The sequence below is a fragment of the Melitaea cinxia genome, chromosome 12 (genome assembly GCF_905220565.1).
Source record: "Melitaea cinxia chromosome 12, ilMelCinx1.1, whole genome shotgun sequence".
In the NCBI taxonomy this organism is placed as follows: Eukaryota; Metazoa; Arthropoda; class Insecta; order Lepidoptera; family Nymphalidae; genus Melitaea; species Melitaea cinxia.
Genome location: NC_059405.1, coordinates 4107020 through 4129220, shown reverse-complemented (window position 1 = coordinate 4129220; position 22201 = coordinate 4107020). Strand labels below are relative to the sequence as shown.

Sequence of the window (22201 nt, the reverse complement as noted above, 5' to 3'; positions counted from 1 at the left end):
TTAAGGAGTAGGGTCGGCTACACGCTTGCGATGTTTCTAGTGCTGCAGGCGTTTATATGTTACCTACTGTAATCGCTTACAGTCAGGCACTAAGCTTGTTTGCCGACCTAGTCGTATAAAAAAGAGGAACACTATAGAAATTAAGGTTAGCCTTACGATATATCTTGTTTGAACCCACATACATACAAACAACTTCATTCAATCTGTAGTTCTAATATGCTGTGTACTGCTGGTATAAAATCTTTTTTATATTCATTCAAAGATCTAAATAAAGCTTCAGGGAGCGATAGAAAATAAATAAAGAAGTTTCAGTAACAGAAGGTATTCAAATATATTGAAGAGGGCAGTATAAATGCGCATATCAATGGGAGATGAGTAGAGGTGAGGGAAGTAGAAAATTTCAAAAGATTTGCAATGTTGATGTAAATTGAATGTAATTTTTATAGTTAGTAATATAATAATAAAATAATAACAACACGCTATAGCATTATTTATAATACCCAGACATACACGCCGTGACAATCAAATAGTGTTTCTCATTTAAAGGTAAATTATTTATCTGCAATTTTTTTTTTATTTGAATGAATGAATCTTTATTAAATATGACACTGCTAAGGAATGTAGAATATTTTAAGCGAGTATTTTGAAATCATTTACTTTTGTAGCTACTGTTGTAACCCTGTGTGTTGTAATCATGTGACCGAGTCAAGCTATTTGCTTGCTAATCAGAGATGACTTACACGCAACAGTACAGGTAATAAAAAGAACAGATTATGAAGGCCTGGTCTATATAGACGTTTGTATGTATTTAAAGAATTAAATTATATATATACTGAAAATTTATATACCTACATATGAAATGGTGCACTCAAAATTATAGCGATGTATACTTTGTAATTTAAATACTTTGAAAAAATGTTATTTCATACTTTAAAAAAATATGAAGTATTTAATAACTACCCTTATTATAATACGTTTTACGCAGTAACCTCGAATTTAAAGACATCACTAAAGTTCTAAATGCCGTGGCAAAGACGACTTGTTCAAAAATGTAGCATGAAACTTAGTTTCATATTTATATGAAATACATTCTAGAGACATCCTCGCTCTAGAGAAAAATATGAGCACTATATATATTTCATACAAAAGACCTTGATATTTTTGTACTTAAACATTGACCTAATTTCAATTTTAACGACTCTAACTTACGGAAACAAACACATTTTTCACCTTGTAAACAGATAATGGTACATTCCATTAACATTGTTTATGGCACAAATGTTAAGAAAGTACAAGAATAAACATTTTTGAATATCATATCAAAAATTGACCGCTCCAGCGGGGTTCGAACCCGCGTCTCCGACTGACCGTGTCGGCGCTCTAGCCAATTAAGCTATGGAACGATACGATTAAGCTATGGAACGATACGATATTAATTGGCTAGAGCGCCGACACGGTCAGTCGGAGACGCGGGTTCGAACCCCGCTGGAGCGGTCAATTTTTGATATGATATTCAAAAATGTTTAGAATTCCTAATGTGGGTAACACAAAAATAAAAATCTTAGAAGTACAAGAATATTTAACAATAAAATTAATCGGATGATCGGCCTATTATCTGTGTGGGAACATCCAAGTTATTTGTGACTGTTCTCAAGGCCTATCTTTGTCTTTTGGACTTTCGGCTTAAATACACGTGCCTAAATTACAAAATATATACTTCTGTACCTTTATATAATTGTGACACAATTAACAATAATAATTAATTACTACTAATAAAATAATCCTAAAAAGTATAAAAGTAAAAATGTAATCGAAAACTTTTATCATAAATGATGGGCTATTTTCGTCGTAAAACAATTTACTTATGTACATTTAAATTTAGATGAATATGTTTCACGAAAAAGGAATTTTTAAACATCCATCAAAATAAAATAATGTATGTTAAACAACATCCATTAAAACAAAATATCGTATGTTAACAATTAATACTGTTTGCTCGCAAACGAAAAAAAATGACTTCTTCGTACATAACGGAACTCAAAACCATCTAATAAATTGTTATCAAGCTCTCAAAATCGGAGTTTGTCTAATGGATTGGTAAAATAAACTATTAATCACAAACAAAATACACGCCCAAGACTGTGGAGGACCTTGACCTCGAACTACAAGAACTGTTGGCATTTGCAAAGGAAAGCTTATAAAAAATAAACTAACGAGTAACACGTTACACAACGGCGTTGTTCTTTCAAGAATTGCTTGTAGATATCGTAGCCAAAGGGCTAGAAATAATAATCAGATAAATTTTTGTACGTATATTAGAGCTATAAGAAGGTTGGCATGACTTACTTTATATTTATAATACTAGCTGTGCCCGCGACTTCATCCGCGTAGAATTTAAGAAAAATGTAGTAAAGTATTGTTCAGTTCGCAGAGTTATAAAATAAATAAATTTTCTGAAATAAAAGGAGCATAAGTTACTCCTTACTACATTAGCTGTCTGCCAGTGAAAGTCCCATCACATTCGGTCCTACCGTTTCAGATATTAGCCGGAACAAACAGGAAGACAGACAGACAAACATTATAAAAAATGTTATTTGGTGTATACCGTGTATACATCCATATTCATTCATTGGTAAAAGCGGTTTTTTTAATATTACAAACAGACACTCCAATTTTATTTATTTGTATAGATTATTTATGAAACATTACATGTTTTATTGTATAGTTTGTAGCACTCTGCCTTTTAGAACACGTTAAACCATTGGATTCAGTATTCATTTCTTTGGTAGCAAAATTATCTGTTAACCTTCAGTGGCGCAAAGTCGTGTATTAAACGTTAACCTTTTTTACATGCATAAAAAGTCTATGCCAAAAAGTTCCCACTTAAAATCATATGTATAATTTGGTAGCTTCACTATTAGGCTATTTAGTAAAAAACAACCCATTAGGCCACAATACCTGGACAGAAGAATTATAAATCTAAAATAAAACTAATATAGAGAGTAACTTTTTACGTTAATGTTAAATTTACACTTGGTTTGAAGTTGCAGCACAAGCATAGCGCATTTGCTACGACTTTTTTTTAAATGTCAATGCTCTAAAACTCATCTTTACGGGTATATTGTTATTTTTTAATTATTGTAGCGTCTACATTCTGATACCGTAGTTTAATCGATTATTCTAAAGTTAATTCAGACAATTTTAATATTACTTATTTAATACCTTTATCGATTTTAGTTAGTTAAAACTTTGCTAAGATTTCCGACAGCTACGACTTCCTCGTAGCTATCGCGTAGCAGGTCATTCTACGGTTCTACGAAATTCGTAGCAATAGCTCAGATACGTGACGGCACTTAAACTAGGCCACGGCGTTAAATTACCGCTACAGTCTTAAGTTACTAAGCACCCATCGCTTTGAAATGTAGGTTAAACCGTGGGGTCGTATGGTCGGGGCAGGTTACGAAGCATAGCATGTACGGTCAGATTGCGTTTATCAAGCAGACACGTGAGCAGCCGTCATACAGATTTATAATATTTTTAACGTATGTCTAGGCGCTATTATAGAAGGTATGAAAAGTAATAACTTTATTTTTTTATATAATATGTATTTGTATATGTATTTCTGTACTCGTATATGTGTAAATGAGATGTATATATTATACAATCTTATACATCTATACATATAACCATACATTTATAACCATACTCGTATATGGTGCACAAGCCTATTTCATTGCACTGCTACTTTCTGATAGGTATTCTGGAGGAGATCACTATCTAGTGAGAAAGTGTCCGTTGGGCCGTTGCACGCTCTATACTCAATTTTAACCATCGGTTTTATTTTATATATGAAGTATATTCGTAAAATTCTCGTATGTAACCGTGAAAAATATTATTAATAAAAATTGCATTCAGTCTGTAACATACCAATGCTGGACATAGGCCACTTTCTCCATATAAGAGAAAGATTGGAGCTTAATCCACCACGATGCTCCACTGTGGGTTGGCGGATTATAATAGATATGTACGAGTATATTCCTTATTCCAAGTATGTACAGTTTTAATACAATTTTAATGTCTATAAATCAACAATCATCGACATTCATACAACACCATAAAAGTCCTACTTTTTAAGGTCATCGAAACGTTTCTGTCTACTTTTATTATTGGAAACAAAATAATAACAAAAGAATTATTTCCTTTCCGTGAGTTGACTTTTACAAGGAAAACATTGCTTTTTATACTGAAACTCGTGATAATAACGCTTTTTGGTCGTTAAATAATTGGAGAACATGATTGACAGGCCAAGTGGAACATGTTCAAGTGAAATTCGAGTAAAAAATACAAGTGAATAGATACCTAAACACATTTTTTTACGTGGGGAAAATTCATCATGTCAGACTCCTACTGACTAAAAAACCACCACGTGTGAGCAGCCGTCCGCCTGGGTGAGGCGAAATGCGAGCATTCGTCAACTCGCCCCGGCGGTAGGCCCGGCGAAACCTCCGGGCCCCGGCACAATGGTGGGGGTGGCTTCGCTCACAACAAGGCCACCCCTCAGACATGTGGGGTCGTGTCGTCCGGTCGGCCGAAGTCCCCCGACTATCGGCCGGCGACCCCAGATACCTAAACACCTGCTTCACCTCCATAGAGGTTTAATATGCTTAAAATATGGAGCAGCCCGACTAGGCTAGTACCTCGAGCTTAGAGAAAATCACAGCTAAATAATACTGTTTTCAAGCAGTGTTGTGTTCTTGTTCGTGAGTAAGGTGACCAGAGTTTCTGGGGGAATTAAGGGTAGGGTCTGCAACGCGCTCACAATGCTTCTGATGCTGCAGGCGTCTATAAGCTACGGTAATCGCTTACCATCAGGCAAACCGTGCACTTGTTCGCCTACCCAATTACATAAAAACAAAACGCTACAATTTATCATTCTACTTATATCCAGCACATTTTTAATATCTTGTTATATTTACTAATCAACACATTCTCACACGCAGTCTTATTGTTTTATCTAAAACGTATAGGGTCTTTGAAAAAAATGTGTTTTTGGAGCCTACCTGAATCTTTTTTTCTTTTATTAAAAATGCAGTAGTAAGCGACCATAATTCCTTTAACTTTAACCACCCTATATTCCTTTTTTAATATGTATAATTTGGAGAGCATACACTTGGTTTCTATTATTTAAAAAAATGTTGGTAAAGCAACGAAGTACTTTATTTAACCCGTTAACATTATCCCAATATAAACAATAACTAATTAATACTTAAATGATGGAACCAAACCTTACATTCAAAGGAAATTGGTTGTCAGCGTTAAGTGGTCGAAACCTTTTGTTTCAACTAAAACATTGTCTTGATATTGGAACGCTTTTAGCTGGGACATTGACAAAGTGACAACGCGTCCTTTACTAAACATGATCTATGACGATAGTGTCGACATTCTCATAAGATTTTTGATTATTATTTTTTTGATTAAAGCTGATGCTTGTCGTGTAATTTTTTTTTGAATTTTAACAAGATCTGGTAAGTAGTTTTTGAGTTATCTTGGGTTTTTTTGTTATTTGTTATATAGTTAATGTTAGATTCTGATTTTAATTTGTTACCTTAATAATAGAGCGAAAACATACTACTTTTTGCAATTTTTCACTGCAGTATAACGTGTAAATCAGTAACAAGACTCTTATTGTACAAATTGTAGATAGTGTCATTAAATTTTTACTTGCACTTCTTTGCAATTCCTTTGGTGTTTAGCAGTTAGTGAATAAGTAATAAGAAAAGTGCATATTTCTGAATAAGTTCCGTGCAATACATCGCCCACACGCAGTAGAACAGCGACGGAATAAATTACAACCCTTTTCGATGAAAGGAAATGGTACATTTACTCAGCAGTCAAATCTAAAGAAATTTGTATTATCTACTATTATAGAGTGTAGTGATTTTGTTTATTATTTGATCATATAAATGTATTTTGTAGTAGGTAAGTGCATTCATTTTAAATTATTAAGTTACAACAAAAAAAATGTTGTAACACGTTGAACTGGACGTTGCGAAATATTCTTCATTCGAGATGTTATTGGTTTAATATTAAAAAAAAAAATTAAAACAAATTTATATTTTAATCTGATCTAAAATCAAAAACTGTTCATATTTCTCTGAATAATTTAGCAGCTTTGTTATTAAACGTTCGTAGATCGAAATCTTTCAAACTATTAGTCATAAGCCAATTTACATTGGCGCGGTGTGTTGGAATTCAACTAACTCAAACTTAACGGCATACCCCAAAAACAAGCACAAAGCTACGGCTAATACGAAAATAATTGGAACAAGGTCAAACGGTCGGCCAGAACGGATGCAGCGACCGCGATGTCTTTCTCTACGTATAAAATCAATATGACGGCAACAGCACCATGGCACGCTATAAAGAAAAATAAGCACAATAAATTATACAGCAGGTCATTCACCTCAAATTGAATCAGCGTGCACAAATTTTATCGTTGCCAACAGTGTTCAGATACCGAGACACCGCACTCGCGCCGCTTCGTCTTTTGTTTCGCAGCGTTTCCGTTTTACAGTATATCGTTTATAACCGATGGACAATGAAAGTAGACTGGACTCACCCCGCGCACTTATGCATCTTTTAGACGGAAGACAAGGACGTAAAGTGATTGGCTGTATGGCTCTATGAGTTCTGTCGCTGGTGACGAACTGTCGTAATTTTTCGCTTAATGTAAGCTACGGTTCGCGTGTTATAAAACTACCAATAATAACTTTTTGGAGTATTATCGTCGTGGAACCTGTACAAAATTGATGTTGTTTGTCCTAGGTTGTACCTCGGATGGAAATATCTTTAATGACATAACTATGAGTCACGATATCGTAGTCATTAGCGTATGATGATAGGTTTTATTTCCAAATTATTGTATACTAAACAAAAACTCAGCTAGAGGTAATCAATACACTATTAGAGACACGTGAGCTTATACGAATATGTGAGTTCGGATCTAATGTACATTGTAATACCTAATACTAATAGTATTGCTGTGTGGTTACGGCAATGAAGAATATAGCCACCTCCTCTCTTCCCGTGGGTGTCGTAAGAGGCGACTAAGGGATAACACAGTTCCAATACCACCTTGGAACTTAAAAAGCCGACCGATGGCGGGATAACCATCCAACCCGCTTGCCGAGCGTGGTGACTATGAGCAACACCCATGAGTTCGCGCCATTTTTGGCGCCAACTTGTAGAGGCCTATGTCCAGCAGTGGACTGCGATAGGCTGAAACGATGATGATGATTATGATGTTCATTATAACGAAACAAATTCTAAAACATAAAAAACCTAAATATGTGTTGTAAAATATAATTTATTGCTAAAAAAAAATTACAGATTATTAGAAATTCAGTTGTTTAGCTGATTAAGACATCATCCTCGTTTATTATACCCGCCTAAAGACTTTCGTCGACTCTACCACGTACATTTCCGAATATAAAATTTTTTATTTTATTACTAAAGTGAGATTATCTTCTAAAAATTCATTTAGTAAACATTTTATCCTCTATTATGTCACTTCTACATTTATACAAATAAATAAAATTGGAGTGTCTGTTTGTAATATTAAAATAACCGTTTTTTTTTACTAAATGCATATAGACGTATACTCGGTACCCGCCTGCCCAGCGTGGTGACTATGGGCAAAACACATGAGTTCACGTTATTATTGGCGTAAACTTGTGGAGGCATATGTCCAGCTGTGGACTGTATAGGCTGTAATGATGATGATGATGATGATGATGATGATGTATACTCGGTACATATACCAAAATAACATTTTTTTACAACTTTTGTCTGTCTGTCTGTTGGTTCCGGCTAATTTCTGAAACGGCTGGACCGATTTTGACGGGACTTTCACTGGCAGATAGCTGATGTAATAAGGAGTAACTAAAGCTAATTTTATTTTTGTTTTTTTTTTATCTCCGCGAATTGAACAATAACTATTTCTTTTTGAACACCACATCAAAGAAGTCGCAGACACAGCTAGTCTATATAAAAACAACTGTGCCAACGTATGTACAAATGTATGTACGCACATAACTTCCGAACAACTACATCAAATTGGATTATTCTTTTTTTGTGTGTTCGTTACTGTCACGAAAAGGTTTTCTTATAAAATATATATATATAAATTATTTCTTATAATATATATATATATTCACGAAAAAAACTAGGTGTGTCAATACGTAGAACGCTAGGTTAGGATCGAACATATAATTATGTAAATTTCACTAAGTCCACGTAAAATATTGACTGTGTACAAATTCATAAATAAAATTTACTTAAAGGTCGAAATAATTCCAAAATTAATAAACTTAAGTGGTTCACCACGACATAGAAAAATTTGTGTCAATGGTTCAAGGATAACGTTTAGAAAGAAAATTGTTGTTTAAAATTTTCTTTTTAATTAAATATTTTTTTAACTTAACTATTAAAATTACATAAACAAAAATATGTGTATTTAGACAGATATTATTTAAAGAATTTTTAATTGCTTAATTTTTAAAAACTGACCAATTATAAACATTGGTTTTCATATTTTAATCAACTTGTAAATGAAATGATTCACCAATAGTTTTTCAATAATTATTACTTTTGTGAATAAAAGTTATTGTCTTATTATTATTATTTGATGTATAGCGATGTTAGGATAAACGTTACAATTTTACTTTTATGTTACGTAGAATATAATTTGGAATATCTATAACATTAAATATAATAATTATATATTATTTAGAATTATATATTATTTATTTAGAATCTCACTTAAAAAAAGTTAAAAAACACAAGGGATACTTACTGATAATCCTGGATTACAGCCAGAAGTAATAGAATTCTTCCTAAATTTCGGCACGCAAATTTGCATCGAACTTTTTCCTTTAGGAGGTCCGGCGCAACCGTACTCGTCACTTCTATTGTTTCTCGTCAAATTAATATTGTTCGTGTTGTTGACCTTTACTAATATATTGCAAGTCTGTGACGCAATTTGAAATAAACCTTCCTCTAAATTTCTCTTATTGTGATACTGTCGGTTAAATTGCAAATAGTCCCACCATGAAGGCATTTTCTTTTATAAAACGTAAAGAAGTTTCGTAACTTAGTAAGCGAAAGGCGTCGCGTGCGAACGCTCTGAAACGAAGCCTCACTTTGACGGTAGAACCGACTCGAGCTTGCGCGTTATAACTTCAGCTTGACGTTTAAACTATATAAATGCTTATTACCTTACACCTAGACCCACAGGAATATGTTCGTGCGTTTCATTTGTTTGATCAAGCAAATAAAATCGTCCCAACACAGTGTACTTTCATTTTATAGGTAATGTCACGCTCACCATGAACTATTTTTACACGAAATTTCACTTGTCTGTTAGAAAAATTAAACTGAATAATTAGACTTGCTAATTATTTCTATTAAATTGCTTACAATAAGATAAAGATTTTCTCTTTATTATAAAGGATTGTTACGATGTGAGTGTATTTTTTTCTTATTTGATTTAAGTTTTATTGGCAAATAGATTTAAAACAAAGATATACCTACTAGTAAATAGTGTATATAGTGTGTGTGCTAGAATTTAGCACGTGAGTCAATTAAGGAATATATCATCAATAAGAAGAAACATGATGGCAACAAAAAATAAAATAAAAAAATGGACACAAGTTTACATCCACTTACAAAAATAATTGTAAAAAAAACGACTTCAATTACATCGACAAGTAATACAACCTACGTAGACGAAAAAAGTCGAGTCGAGATATATGCATTAAGAGAGATAACTCAAAAACTAATCGTCAGACCTCGATCAAATGTAAATGGGACTACATGACAAGCACCAGCTTTCGATTGAAAAAAGAATTATCAAACGCTTCAGCCCGTAATATTCCACTGCTTGGCATAGGCCTTTTTCTCCATCCAGGAAAAGGATCAGAGCTTAATCCACCACGCTGCTCCAATGCGGGTTGGCGGATATATTCCTTACTATTAGTAACAATTGCTATCAGGTGTACATGATAACAAACGGGATCGACGGCTTGGCCAATACAAATATTTGTCATGTGCGGGGATCGAACCCGCAACCACCAGCGCAACAGCCACATACCAGTGCTGTAACAGTTGCGCCAATGCGTCGTCAATTATCACAATCGGTGAACACACATTGACATAAAAATTACATTGTCCAAGTTAGGAAATTTCTCATAAAATAAAAACTACTGAGCCAAACTGAATCGAATATTTATGCGACCAAATGGCAACTATTCCGCATCACACAAAATGAATCACGTAAATCGGATCAGAAATCTTGGCCTTATCGGTGTACCAACATACTAAAGAAAAAAAAACAACCAAATTGAGAACCTCCTCCTTTTTGAAGCCGGCTAGTTAAAATTAAAATCTTGTGCCGCAACTGCTCAAACTTGGGGCCGTAACGTAACGTTTCGGCTTACGAAGATATAATATCATGCTACTGCATTGATTTTCAATTTTTAAACCAGCAGCGAACTTGTTAAGCAGTCTCGGCTTCACTGCTGTTTTAATGACGATTTCATTCCCAATATATTTAAAGTAAAACTTCTTTACGCACGCTTGACTTGAGAACTAAGCTGGTGAATGTGTGACGAGAGCGCTACGAAAAGTGTGATCGGGCGAGGCGAACGGAAGTAGAGAGGGAGATATAAGTTTTTTTTTTATGTCACTAGGTCGACAAACAAGCGTACGGCTCACCTGATGGTAAGCGATTACCGTAGCTTATAGACGTCTGCAACACCAGAAGCATCGCAAGCGCGTTACCGACCCAATCCCCAATCCCCCCAGGAGCTCTGGTCACCTTACTCACCAACAGGAACACAATACTGCTTGAAAACAGTATTATTTTGCTGTGATCTTCTGTAAGGTCAGGGTACTACCCCAGTCGGGCTGCTCCATATTTTGAGCAGGAAATTCCTGCTGTGCCCTACCCAAGTTAGTGAAGAAAGAAAAAGACAGAGTTACGTTTCGCATATTACTCATTGTAGTGGGACGGCTTTTTCAGATTTTGTCACGTTTTTGAATGCCCAACGCTATCATCCTGGGGGGTTGGGAATTGGATCGGCAACGCGCTTGCGATGCTTCTGGTGTTGCAGGCGTCTATAAGCTACGGTAATCGCTTACCATCAGGTGAGCCGTACGCATAAAAAAAAAAACATGGTTACTGTAAAGTATCCGGAGCGTTGGGCGTCTGAGAGGCCTGGTGGGTCGCGGTGGGATCTAGAGGGGTTTTATTGTAATTATTTTAATTAGTTTTTTTTTTATTATACTTTGTGTTTAGAAAATAATTTAGTTTGTAATATTTTTTTTTGTATACTTAATATAAAAAGCAAGCGGTGTATACCTGTAACTGATTGTGCAATTAGCGCAAATAAATTAGATATTATACTCTAGATGTAAGTAACATTGAAACAATCGTCGGTGTACCAAATAAATAAATAAATAAATTACTGTAGTGAGAACTTAGACGTTTTACTTCAGTCACGTGGTCTAACTGAAACTCGTTTTTTTTTTCCAAACTAAAAACTTATTATTACGAAATCATAATACATAACAAAACATTGTATTGATAAAGAATTTTCAAAATCTATTCAGTAGTTATAGAGTCCTACAAATAATGTTACAACTTCTACCTCTTTATTAAATAACTAGCGACCCCCTCCGGCTTCGAACGGGTACAATGCTTAATACTATCGTCAACAGAAAATAAGTTAGAAGCCTCTAAAATTATTAGTGTTTCTCTATCATATTATGCATGTATATATATATGCCTTCCTCTTGAATGACTCTATCTATTAAAAAAAACCGCATCAATTAATCCGTTGCAGTTTTAAATATAGATTAGGGACAGACGGAAATCGACTAGTTGATACTATACTATGTAGTGATGGTATTAGACGAAGAAAAAAAAAAACAAAAAAATTTACATTTCCTTTTTTAATTCCAAATTTTTCATAGAATTATTTTTGTGTCGGAAAAGCCTAACTCTGATAGCCTTATCTTTGTTAGTACCTACTCCTTACGGAATACTAGTGACTGCAAATATGACATATTAAATTCCCTACTGACCACCAACCCTGACTTTACTAGACGTTAGTGATATTAATAATTCAATAAATGTACATATTTGAGAACCAAAAACACAAACCGAAAGCCTTGAGCCATCTGTTGATAATATTACATACTACCGCTTACCCACGGCTTCGCTAGCATTGATTTTTTTAATAAAAAGTATCCTATGTTACTTCTAATACCTACAAGAATATGTGTACAAAGTTTCGTGATGACCTGTAGTTTTCGCGTGAAAGCGTAACAAACAAACTTACATTCACATTTATAATATTAATAGAGATTTCCCTAAGTTCACAAATGTTTCGAATTTTCCTAGCTCTATAGGATTATAATGCAAATTAATAAATAAAATAAATTTTGTTTATAAACAAATTAAAACGGTTTATATCAATTTAAAAAAAATTTACTTAATTTATTGATATTGTTATGCCTAAAATTTAGAGCTATCGAAAAGAACAATAAAAAAATGTTTTTTTTCATCAATGGGTTTGTCAGCAAAAAAAAATATAACTTTAGTTATATCGACCTCAAGTCCTTCAGATAATGTCATACACATCTACTTGAAAATTTAATAGTTTAGCTAAAGTGAATAACACAAATTAAAAGTTAATAACATATGATAATTATGTGATACTAGCTGTGCCCGCGGCTTCGTCCGCGTGGAATTAACAAAAAAGTTGTCGTTCAGTTATTGTTCAGTATAAAATAAATAAATTTATAAAATGAAAGTAGCCTAAGTTACAAATTATCAAAATCGGTACACCCAGTAAAAGTTATGCGGATTTTCGAGTTTCCCTCGATTTATCTAGGATCCCATCATTAAATGCTGGTTTCCTTATCATGGTACCAAACTAGGAATATCTCCTTTACAACAAAAAAAGAATTATCAAAATCGGTACATCCAGTAAAAAGTTATGTGGTATACAACGTAGGTCGACGAAAAAAGCGTCAAGTAAAAACGCATTATTAGATATAACTCGAAAAGTAGTTGTTACATGTCAAATAAATTTAAATGAGACCAAATTACACACACAACCTTTCGATTAAAAAAACTTTTGTCGAAATCGGTCCACCCAGTCAAAAGTTCTGATGTCACATACATAAAAAAAAAATACGGTCGAATTGAGAACCTCCTCCTTTTTTGGAAGTCGGTTAAAAAGACGAAGTTTAATAAAAGTATTTATCTAATATATAAAATTCTCGTGTCGCGGTGTTTGTAGTTAAACTCCTCCGAAACAGCTTGGACCGATTCTCATGAAATTTTGTGTGCATATTGGGTAGGTCTGAGAATCGAACAACATCTATTTTTCATCCCCCTAAATGTTAATTACCCCTAATTATATATTTTTTTTAATTTATAGATAAATTGTTTATTTTTTATTTTATTATGATTTGGCGTTGAAAAATACATACAACCTTAAATTTTCACCCTTCTACCACCAACCCCTGTTTAAATAGCATTTAGCGGCAAGACAACGTTTGCCGAGTCAGCTAGTTTTGATATATAAACCAATTTGTTATTACCAAATGTGACTTTTTGTAGGACTAATTAAGATACATTTCTCCTATACATATATATGTAAACTCAGTTTTTGCAGCGCACGCCAGAATAGCTCGCAGATGGCAGATTTTTTTTTGACTTAATTGAAAATTATAGTTATATTTTGGAGAATTCACACACTATCTCAAAAACTTATGGGCTATGTATATATATATATATATATATATATATATATATATATATATATATATATATATATATTTAATATACTTATAAGATTCCACCCTAACAAACGTACATACATACAAGTGCAATACACGCTTTTAAAAAGAATAATGAGTTTAAAATATTGATTAAACGCTCGTCAGTTTTGTTCCATAGATGTTTGATATTTATTTTAATCGTTATTTATTGTTCTATATGTGTAATATCGTCGTAAAATGTTGGCAAGTTAATATGTATAAATAGTTTTAAAAAGTTATAAAAATTGAAAAAAATTGAAATAAGTTATTAATATAGGAAATGAAACACAGAAATAGATGCAGAATAAAATTACTTTTTATCAAAAATATTTTCATAGGGATTGTCCAATAATCATGTGAGTCTCTAAGGGAGGGGGGGGTAGGAGGAGATTCGGTAAAACATCATGCAATATCACAAGGAGGGGAGGGGGTTATATACATTATTATATATATTAGCATTCTTATGCTTGTCTAGAAATTTGTATCACAATGCTTAGTTTTTCAATTTTCTGAAATTGAATTAGATTAGTTTTTAGAAGGATAGTTTAAAACCTCACTAGTAGTAATTAATAAATGACCCCCATAGTGTAGTACGCTACAAACATAGTGTAGTAGGCTACAAACATAGCGTAGTACGCTACAAACATAATGTAGTTACAAATTCGCTTTTGATGTAGGTCTTAATTAACTTCCTTCATTTCCACATCATCAGAAATTGACTCCAAGTCTTCAGGTTCATCTAACAAAGCTTGTAATTGATGTATTGACGTCACAAGTACATGAAATTGTTTCTTTCTCAACGACAACCGACTCTCAAGCTGTTGTTTTGTCGCTACAAGACTACTCAGTTCCGTTTTAAGTGTACCAAGGCGTTCTAATGTTTCTTTTCTATCTGGCTGCTCGCTTATCACTTTTGCTAATACATCATATTCAATACGATTTTTCCGCACTGTTTTAGCTTGAGCTAAGTCTGCTTTGCTCTTCTCTATGTTGCCTTTTGCTATTTCTATACCTTTTTCTAGAATTTTCGATAGCGATTCATAGCTCTTTAGTTCTGCCGCCATCATGTCGGAGCCCAGTTGAGATTTCGTCACAGCAAATTCGCATTGTGCTAGTTGTGCTAACATTCTGTCGTGAGTGGATTTGCTGAAAAACAAAAGCAATGATTTAAAAATATCTTTGATACATTATTGTATAAAATCCTGACTACAACTTTATATTCATACAAATTTTAAATTCTAAGTGCTAGCTATCTTCCCTGGCATCACATGCGTACCTTTCGTCTCAAGTCTAGAATATTTAGGTATATTTCACGAAATTCTTTAGATCACCAAAAGGTTTCCCCTTCTTTTACTTAGCTATAATAATATTATCCTCTAAATTGATTGGTCTAAAAAATCGAAATTGTGTATTAATTTTTAAATTACATTTATAGTTAAATTTTTGAACTTAAAATATTATTGTTATGAAAGATAATCTTCTTCTTCTTCTTAAAGTTAAAATGAAAGATAATATTAGAACCATCATCTATTACTTCAATTTCATTCCTTTGAACTAATGGCTTTCAAAAGTAAAACATTGAGTAGAAGAGCCTCGAATTTAATAATAAAATTTATAAATAACTATAAAATTCTAACCTGTCTTCGTGTTTCTCATCAGTACTGTTGCACCATTTTATTAAAGTTTTTAACAAAACATTAAGTCGTCGATCGTCTCCCGTACCATCGCCGTCGATAAGAAGCCTCCTTCGTATTACGTCCTCTGAAAATATTAAATAAATCACATAATTATAGTAAATTTAAACTTAAATGTTAAGTTGTAAAACAATTGAATGAGCTTCTCGACTTACCATCACCCATTTTTTCAATTAAAAACTATTTTAACTTCTTTGATATTTTTATTAAAGTATAAATTTAAAGTAAAATTTGTAAAATATAATGTTAGTATAATGTAAATTTAATTATAAGCGTGCTTATATTTGAATCAAATTGTTTCCAAGCCGAACTAATAAACTAATGTCTGTCTTCCTTTTAATATTTATTCTACTCTATGCTTATGTCGGTCAGTGTCAAACTGTCAAATATATGATATGTACATAAATGGGTAGGTACTTACGATTCTTGATGATACACCATGGACATGCCATGGACTAGCGTTGGGCGTTATTTAACGTAATCGGTTTCAGTAACTAGTTACGAAGCTAATACCATGTACGTAGTTTCGCCTGAGGTGTGAGGTACGGGGAGATACAGTAAAAGGCGCACAAGTGTTCCGGACAACGCTCTGATTTATTCTGCCTACATATAATGAAAATACATGTCTTATAAACTAAATGTTACTACACTACACCACCGGGGCAAAATAAAAAAAATAAAAATTAATTACATAATTAAGTTTTTTTTTTTTTGTATAAGTATATAATGTAAATATGAAAAGTTTTAATAAGTAAAAGTAATAGTAATAAAACAATTAGTATGTATCTAAATATAGTATACAATAATTTGAAATGATTTAGAAATAAACATTAATTATTTATCTTTTACAAAAAGTTTTGTTCTATTTTTATGAATAATTTCAATTTTATTATTTCTCAAAATTTTTACATTCGGTTCCTGCTCTTCAATAACTAAATACGGGCCATTATACAAGGTATCTAATTTTCCTCCTGTTTCATTTTTTACTAATAACATATCATTTGGTTTGTATTTTATTTTATTTACCTTTTTATCATATTTCTGTTTTCTTTTCTCTTTAGACTTTAACAAATTTTCTCTCGCATCCCTATTAGCTGTCTGTAACCTGTACTTTAATTCTAAACTGTAATTGTCTGGATTGTATAAAGGTTCAATGTCAGAAGAAATTCTACTAGGTATTTCACATGATTTTCCAAAAACTAACTCGTATGGTGCATATCTTGTACTTGAGTGAATTGTATTATTATATGTAAAACACCAAAATGGTAGCCATTGGCTCCATGTCTCTGGATGGTTATCACATTGTATGCGCAGAAATGAACCTAAATGTTTATGTGCATTTTCAAGAGAACCAATAGTTTGATGATGGTATGCAGTAGAACTTAGTTTTTCTATATTTAGTAACTTACAAACCTGTTCCATTGTATCCGATATAAATTCAGTTCCACGATCCGTAGTGATGACCTTTGGGATTCCGAACCTTAAAATGAAATTATTCACAAAATTCTTAGCTATACTTACCGTTTCCTTATTTCTAAGAGGATATGCCTCTACAAATTTACTTAATTCACATTGTATTGTTAATATATATTTATTATCTTCTAAATCTCTATCTAATGGACCTATTATGTCTAGAAAAACTTTTTCCAAAGCAGAACTAGCTGTGGTTGTAATAACTAGGGGTTCCTTAATATGCCTAGAATGTTTACTTTTTTGACATTTTTCACACTTTCTAACGTAACTCTTAACATCATTTTCTATTCCTGGCCAGTAGAATTTACGTTTTATGTTATTTACCATTCTGCGAATCCCAGCATGTCCGCTTGTGGGTAGCAGATGATAGTCATTCATAATAAATTGTTTTTCCTCGTCACTATCTATTCTTTTTATACCTTTCAAAATACAAATCCTTGGACCGTTATATTTATTTTTACTTTTTATTTCTTCTATAAGACTCCTTATAAATAACGCGTTATCTTCTTTCTTTATAATGCATATTTCTCTAATTTCTAACTTTTCACATATTTTCCTCAATTTTTCCACAAAAACGTCTCGCGTATAATGTGCTTTAAAATCAAGGTTAACATATAATATATTTTTATTTTTATTAAATGCGAAACATTCAGATTCGACATCCATATATTTTTTCTCTTTCATTTTTCTTAGTTCTTTCCCTTGTATTAAACTTAACTCAACTGATCCACTCGGTATTCTAAGTATTTCCACAACACTTGGTTGATCAGGCCAATTGTTCGGGTCAATACTTGGAATATCGCTTATCATTCTATCATCTCCACTTTCATTCTTTCTTTCTGCCTCTTTTACTTTCTTAGCCTGTGCTCTTGTTGTTACTGCTAATAAACTTTCATTCATAGCTTTCAAATCTTGGGAAGTCATACTTATTCGCGATAAAGCGTCCGCTATTACATTTTCTTTACCTTTCACGTATACTACTTTAAAATCATACTCTTCTAGTGCTAACCGAAATTTTAAAAGTCTACTTGAAGGGTCTTTTAGTCCAAATAGGTATATAAGGGGTTTATGATCCGTCATAATAGTAAAAGTACGTCCAAATAAATATGGTCGAAAATATTTTACACTCCAAACTATGGCAAGTAGTTCTTTCTGTATAGTTGGGTAATTTAATTCAGCTTTATTCAAAGGTCTACTAGCATATGCTACAGCTCTCATGTTATTATTACAAAGTACTGCACCTATTGCTGTCCCTGAAGCATCAGTTTGTAATATAAATTCTTTTGAAAAATCAGGGTATTGTAGAATGGGTGGATTTATTAAAGCATTTTTCAAAATATTAAATGATATCTCACACTGTTCAGTCCACTCATATTTGACATTCCTCCTACAAAGTTTATTTAAACAATTAGTTAATTCAGCAAAATTTTTAATAAACTTTCTATAGTAATTACACATTGCCACAAAACGTCTCAACTCATCGACGTTCGTCGGTATTGGGTAATTTTGAATAGTCTTAATTTTGTCTTGGTCTGGTTGAATTCCTTTAGAGGATATCGTATGGCCTAAATATAATAGTTCTGTTTTTAAGAATTGACATTTACTCGGATTTAGTTTGAGATTGACTTTACGTAAGCGTTCGAAAATTTCTATTAAGTTTTTATTATGTGATTCTAAATTTCTTCCGAAGCAAACACAATCGTCTAAATAAATAAAACAATTTATATAGTTAAGACCTGACATAGCTACTGACATGACTCTAGAGAAAGCGCTGGGACTGATCTTTAGCCCCATAGGTAGACGTTTCATTTGAAACTGACCTGTACTAGTTGTAAATGATGTGATTGGTCTAGATTCGGGTTTTAATGAACATTGATAATATGATTGACTTAGGTCTAAATGAGAGAAATAAATTGCGCCTGATAACGAATCCAATATCTCTGTTATGTTTGGTAATGGAAATTTATCATCCTGTATTACTTCATTTAACTTTCGATAGTCTATAACTAATCTCCACTTTTTATTATTTTTGTCATCTGATTTTTTGGGTACTAACAATATCGGACTGGACCATTCACTTTGTGATGGTTCTATTATGTCATCAGCTAACATTTGTTTAATTTGTTTATCTACTTCAGGTTTTAAACTATGTGGTAATCTATATGGTTTTATATAAACTGGATTTACATTTCGTTTCAAATTAATTGATTGTTCACACAAGTTAGTAGTCGTAAGCTTATCACCGGGTAAATAAAATATGTCAGCATACTTTGAACAAATACTCTCTATACTGTTACGTTCACTTGTACCTAAGTGATCAAGTTTCAAAGATTGCAACAATGTTTTTGCACGTGTAGAGTTCGAAGTACACTTATCAAAAGAACAAACATTATACTCTTTTAATGGTAATAGCTGAGGTTGAAAAATTGGAATAATAATTTCTTTGTCACTAGTATTCATTAATCTAATAGGTATTATGTTATTTTTTGGTTTTACTATTAAACTAGCTAAAAATAAATTTTCTTGTAATTCTTCCTGTACAATCACACTATCTTCTTTCACATCTGAATTTAACTTTATATAATGAATAGTTTCGCATCGTGCTGGTATCGTTATATAGTCTGTACATAATTTAGGTGAAGTATATAATGGTATCTGGCTTTGTTTTTCATTTGTTAACATTAATATATTTTTCTCTAAATCGATAATCGAATAAAAATTGTTTAGAAAATCTAACCCAATTATTCCATCTGATTTACAAGGTAATTCCTCAAACAAATAAAATTTGTGTTCATAATTAGTTCCATCTAACGCCTGTAAAGTTAAATAAACATAACCCTCTGAATATGTCTTGCCACCTATACCGTTAATGACTATAGGGTCTTTATGTATCGGTGTATGTTTCGATAATATACTGCTACGAATAGCCGATAAAGATGCACCGGTATCTAGTAACCACGAACATTTTTTTCTATAGATATTTAAGAATATGTATTTTACATTGTTTTCGTAATTTAAAATATAATTTTTAGTCCCGAAAAAACTGTTTCGGTTCAGTAGTTTTTTCTTCTTCAAGTTGTACCGAACAAATATTTTGCTTACTACGGTTACCGCTACTATTGTAAACTCGACGGGGACCTCGAGTCGGGGTCGAGTGGTTTTTGTTAGAATAATATCCTGAATTATTATAATTATTTTTAACATACATACCTGTACGAGGGGTATTATTGAGATTGTTGTTCCGTCCACGATGTGAGTAAAAATTAGTTTTATTGGTTCGTCCGCCTCTGCCTCTTTGGGAAGACCTATAGTAGGGGATTCGATTACCTCTTCTTTGCGCGTTGAATATATTGTTAGACGATGAAGGTTGTCCCAACTCCTCGTCTTCAGCAGCACGGACTGCATCCTTCAACTCGGAGTAGTCTCGAGCTGATATAATTGTGCTGAGTCGCCTATTACGTAATCCATCTGCAAATCTTTTAATCGCTAATTTTTCATTAATAGGTCTCAATATCTCACAAGCCTTCGGGTTTCCGTTGCTCTGTGCTATAGTGAGGCCTACAAATAACTCAGATAATTTATCTCCATACTCATGAATTGACATATTATTTTGAGATAAGTTATTTAATTGGCTAAGTATCGCATTTGCTGATTTTTTTGTTAATAAAGAATTTCTAATATCATGGATTAAGCTCTTTACATCACTATATTCGCTTTTTAATTTTAATTTAGCACATTTAGTTAACCTGGTTTTTAATACAAATGAAATTAATAATTTTTTCTGTGTGAAATCTACAAGATACTCATCATACATTTCAATTCCGTCAATAATTTTTTCAGTAGTTTCTTCCGTATTATCCATTACGGGAATTAAAGAAGTAGCAGTTTTTAAGTCGAACCTATCCATTTTTGTTATTTCCGATTTTTCCATTATACTATCCACACAATTAATTTTGTAACTTAAAATTTTATTATATACTAATTCAATGCGTTCTAATATTCCATAAACATAATCTTTTAATTCAACTTTACATTTTTGTTCGTTAAAAATATTAATAATATCTTTATATTCACGAAATAGTTTTTCAGCTTTTACAATTTTTTTATTCACATTACCTGTATATTGTAATCTTCTAGTGGGACCTAATTTCCTTAAATCAATTTGAATTTCACTTAACTTATTTAAAATAATTTCTAATTCTTTTTCCATATAGTTTTAAACTTACAGTCAATATTACACATAGTTCTTACATATTTTACGTAAATATGGTATGAAATCTATACACAGAAATTAACAATAGAGGGGAGGGAAAGGTTTTCACTTCACATATTTTCACTTTTCATTTATATTATTATTACTTTTTAACTTTTTACTTTCACTATTCACTTTTCACTATACCGTATCTCCTCCGTCAGCGTTTGTAGGGTTGAATCTGCCAGAAAACCTCTGCCGAATTCTCGTAAAAAATTCGGACTGCATTCTTTTTTCTATCCATTTCCTTTCTTTATTTCTCCAGCTTTTCCATGCCAAGTAAACCATAGTACAAATAAAAATTATTAGGGCCACGGTGATTAAAATATTACTCGTTTTTATGTTACTTTCGATTTCTGTAATTCCTCCAGTGTTACTCCCTGCAGCGGCATTCTGCGTTATTAATATTTCCTTATCTTCGTTTTTCGAGTAATTTTTCCCCATATTATTTATTAATTAGATATAGTTTTAATGAAAGTTTCACTTTATTCACTGCTCGTTATAAATTATAAATTCTTTAAAAGTTGCACCGAGGCACACTGGAATCCGTCGCGTTTGCGTTTTGCGCCGGTCACCCGACACTCGCAACCGCCACGGCATGGCAGGGTCGCCATGAGGTGTGAGGTACGGGGAGATACAGTAAAAGGCGCACAAGTGTTCCGGACAACGCTCTGATTTATTCTGCCTACATATAATGAAAATACATGTCTTATAAACTAAATGTTACTACACTACACGCCGATACGAATGTAACGATTATTTTACGTACGCAGTTTTATTAAAAACTTGACACAACGACTTATTTTTATACGCACAGTTTTTTTAAAGAAATTTTAATTTCGGTCGTGTTTCTTTTTAAATATTTTCGAATTTACTATTTAGTACTAAGACA

The 22201-nt window shown here is 32.6% G+C and overlaps 1 protein-coding gene across 1 annotated transcript in view; it reads right to left on the bottom strand.

Annotated features, from left to right (window-relative positions):
• The window catches only part of LOC123658516 (5'-3' exonuclease PLD3-like), a 60613-nt gene extending 51495 nt beyond the window's left edge, over window positions 1-9118 (bottom strand). Inside the window, exon 1 of the mRNA XM_045593915.1 lies at window positions 8855-9118. Within this exon, the coding sequence (XP_045449871.1) occupies window positions 8855-9118 (264 nt within the window). The remainder of the gene's footprint in view (window positions 1-8854) is intronic.
• Window positions 9119-22201: the final 13083 nt, after the last annotated feature.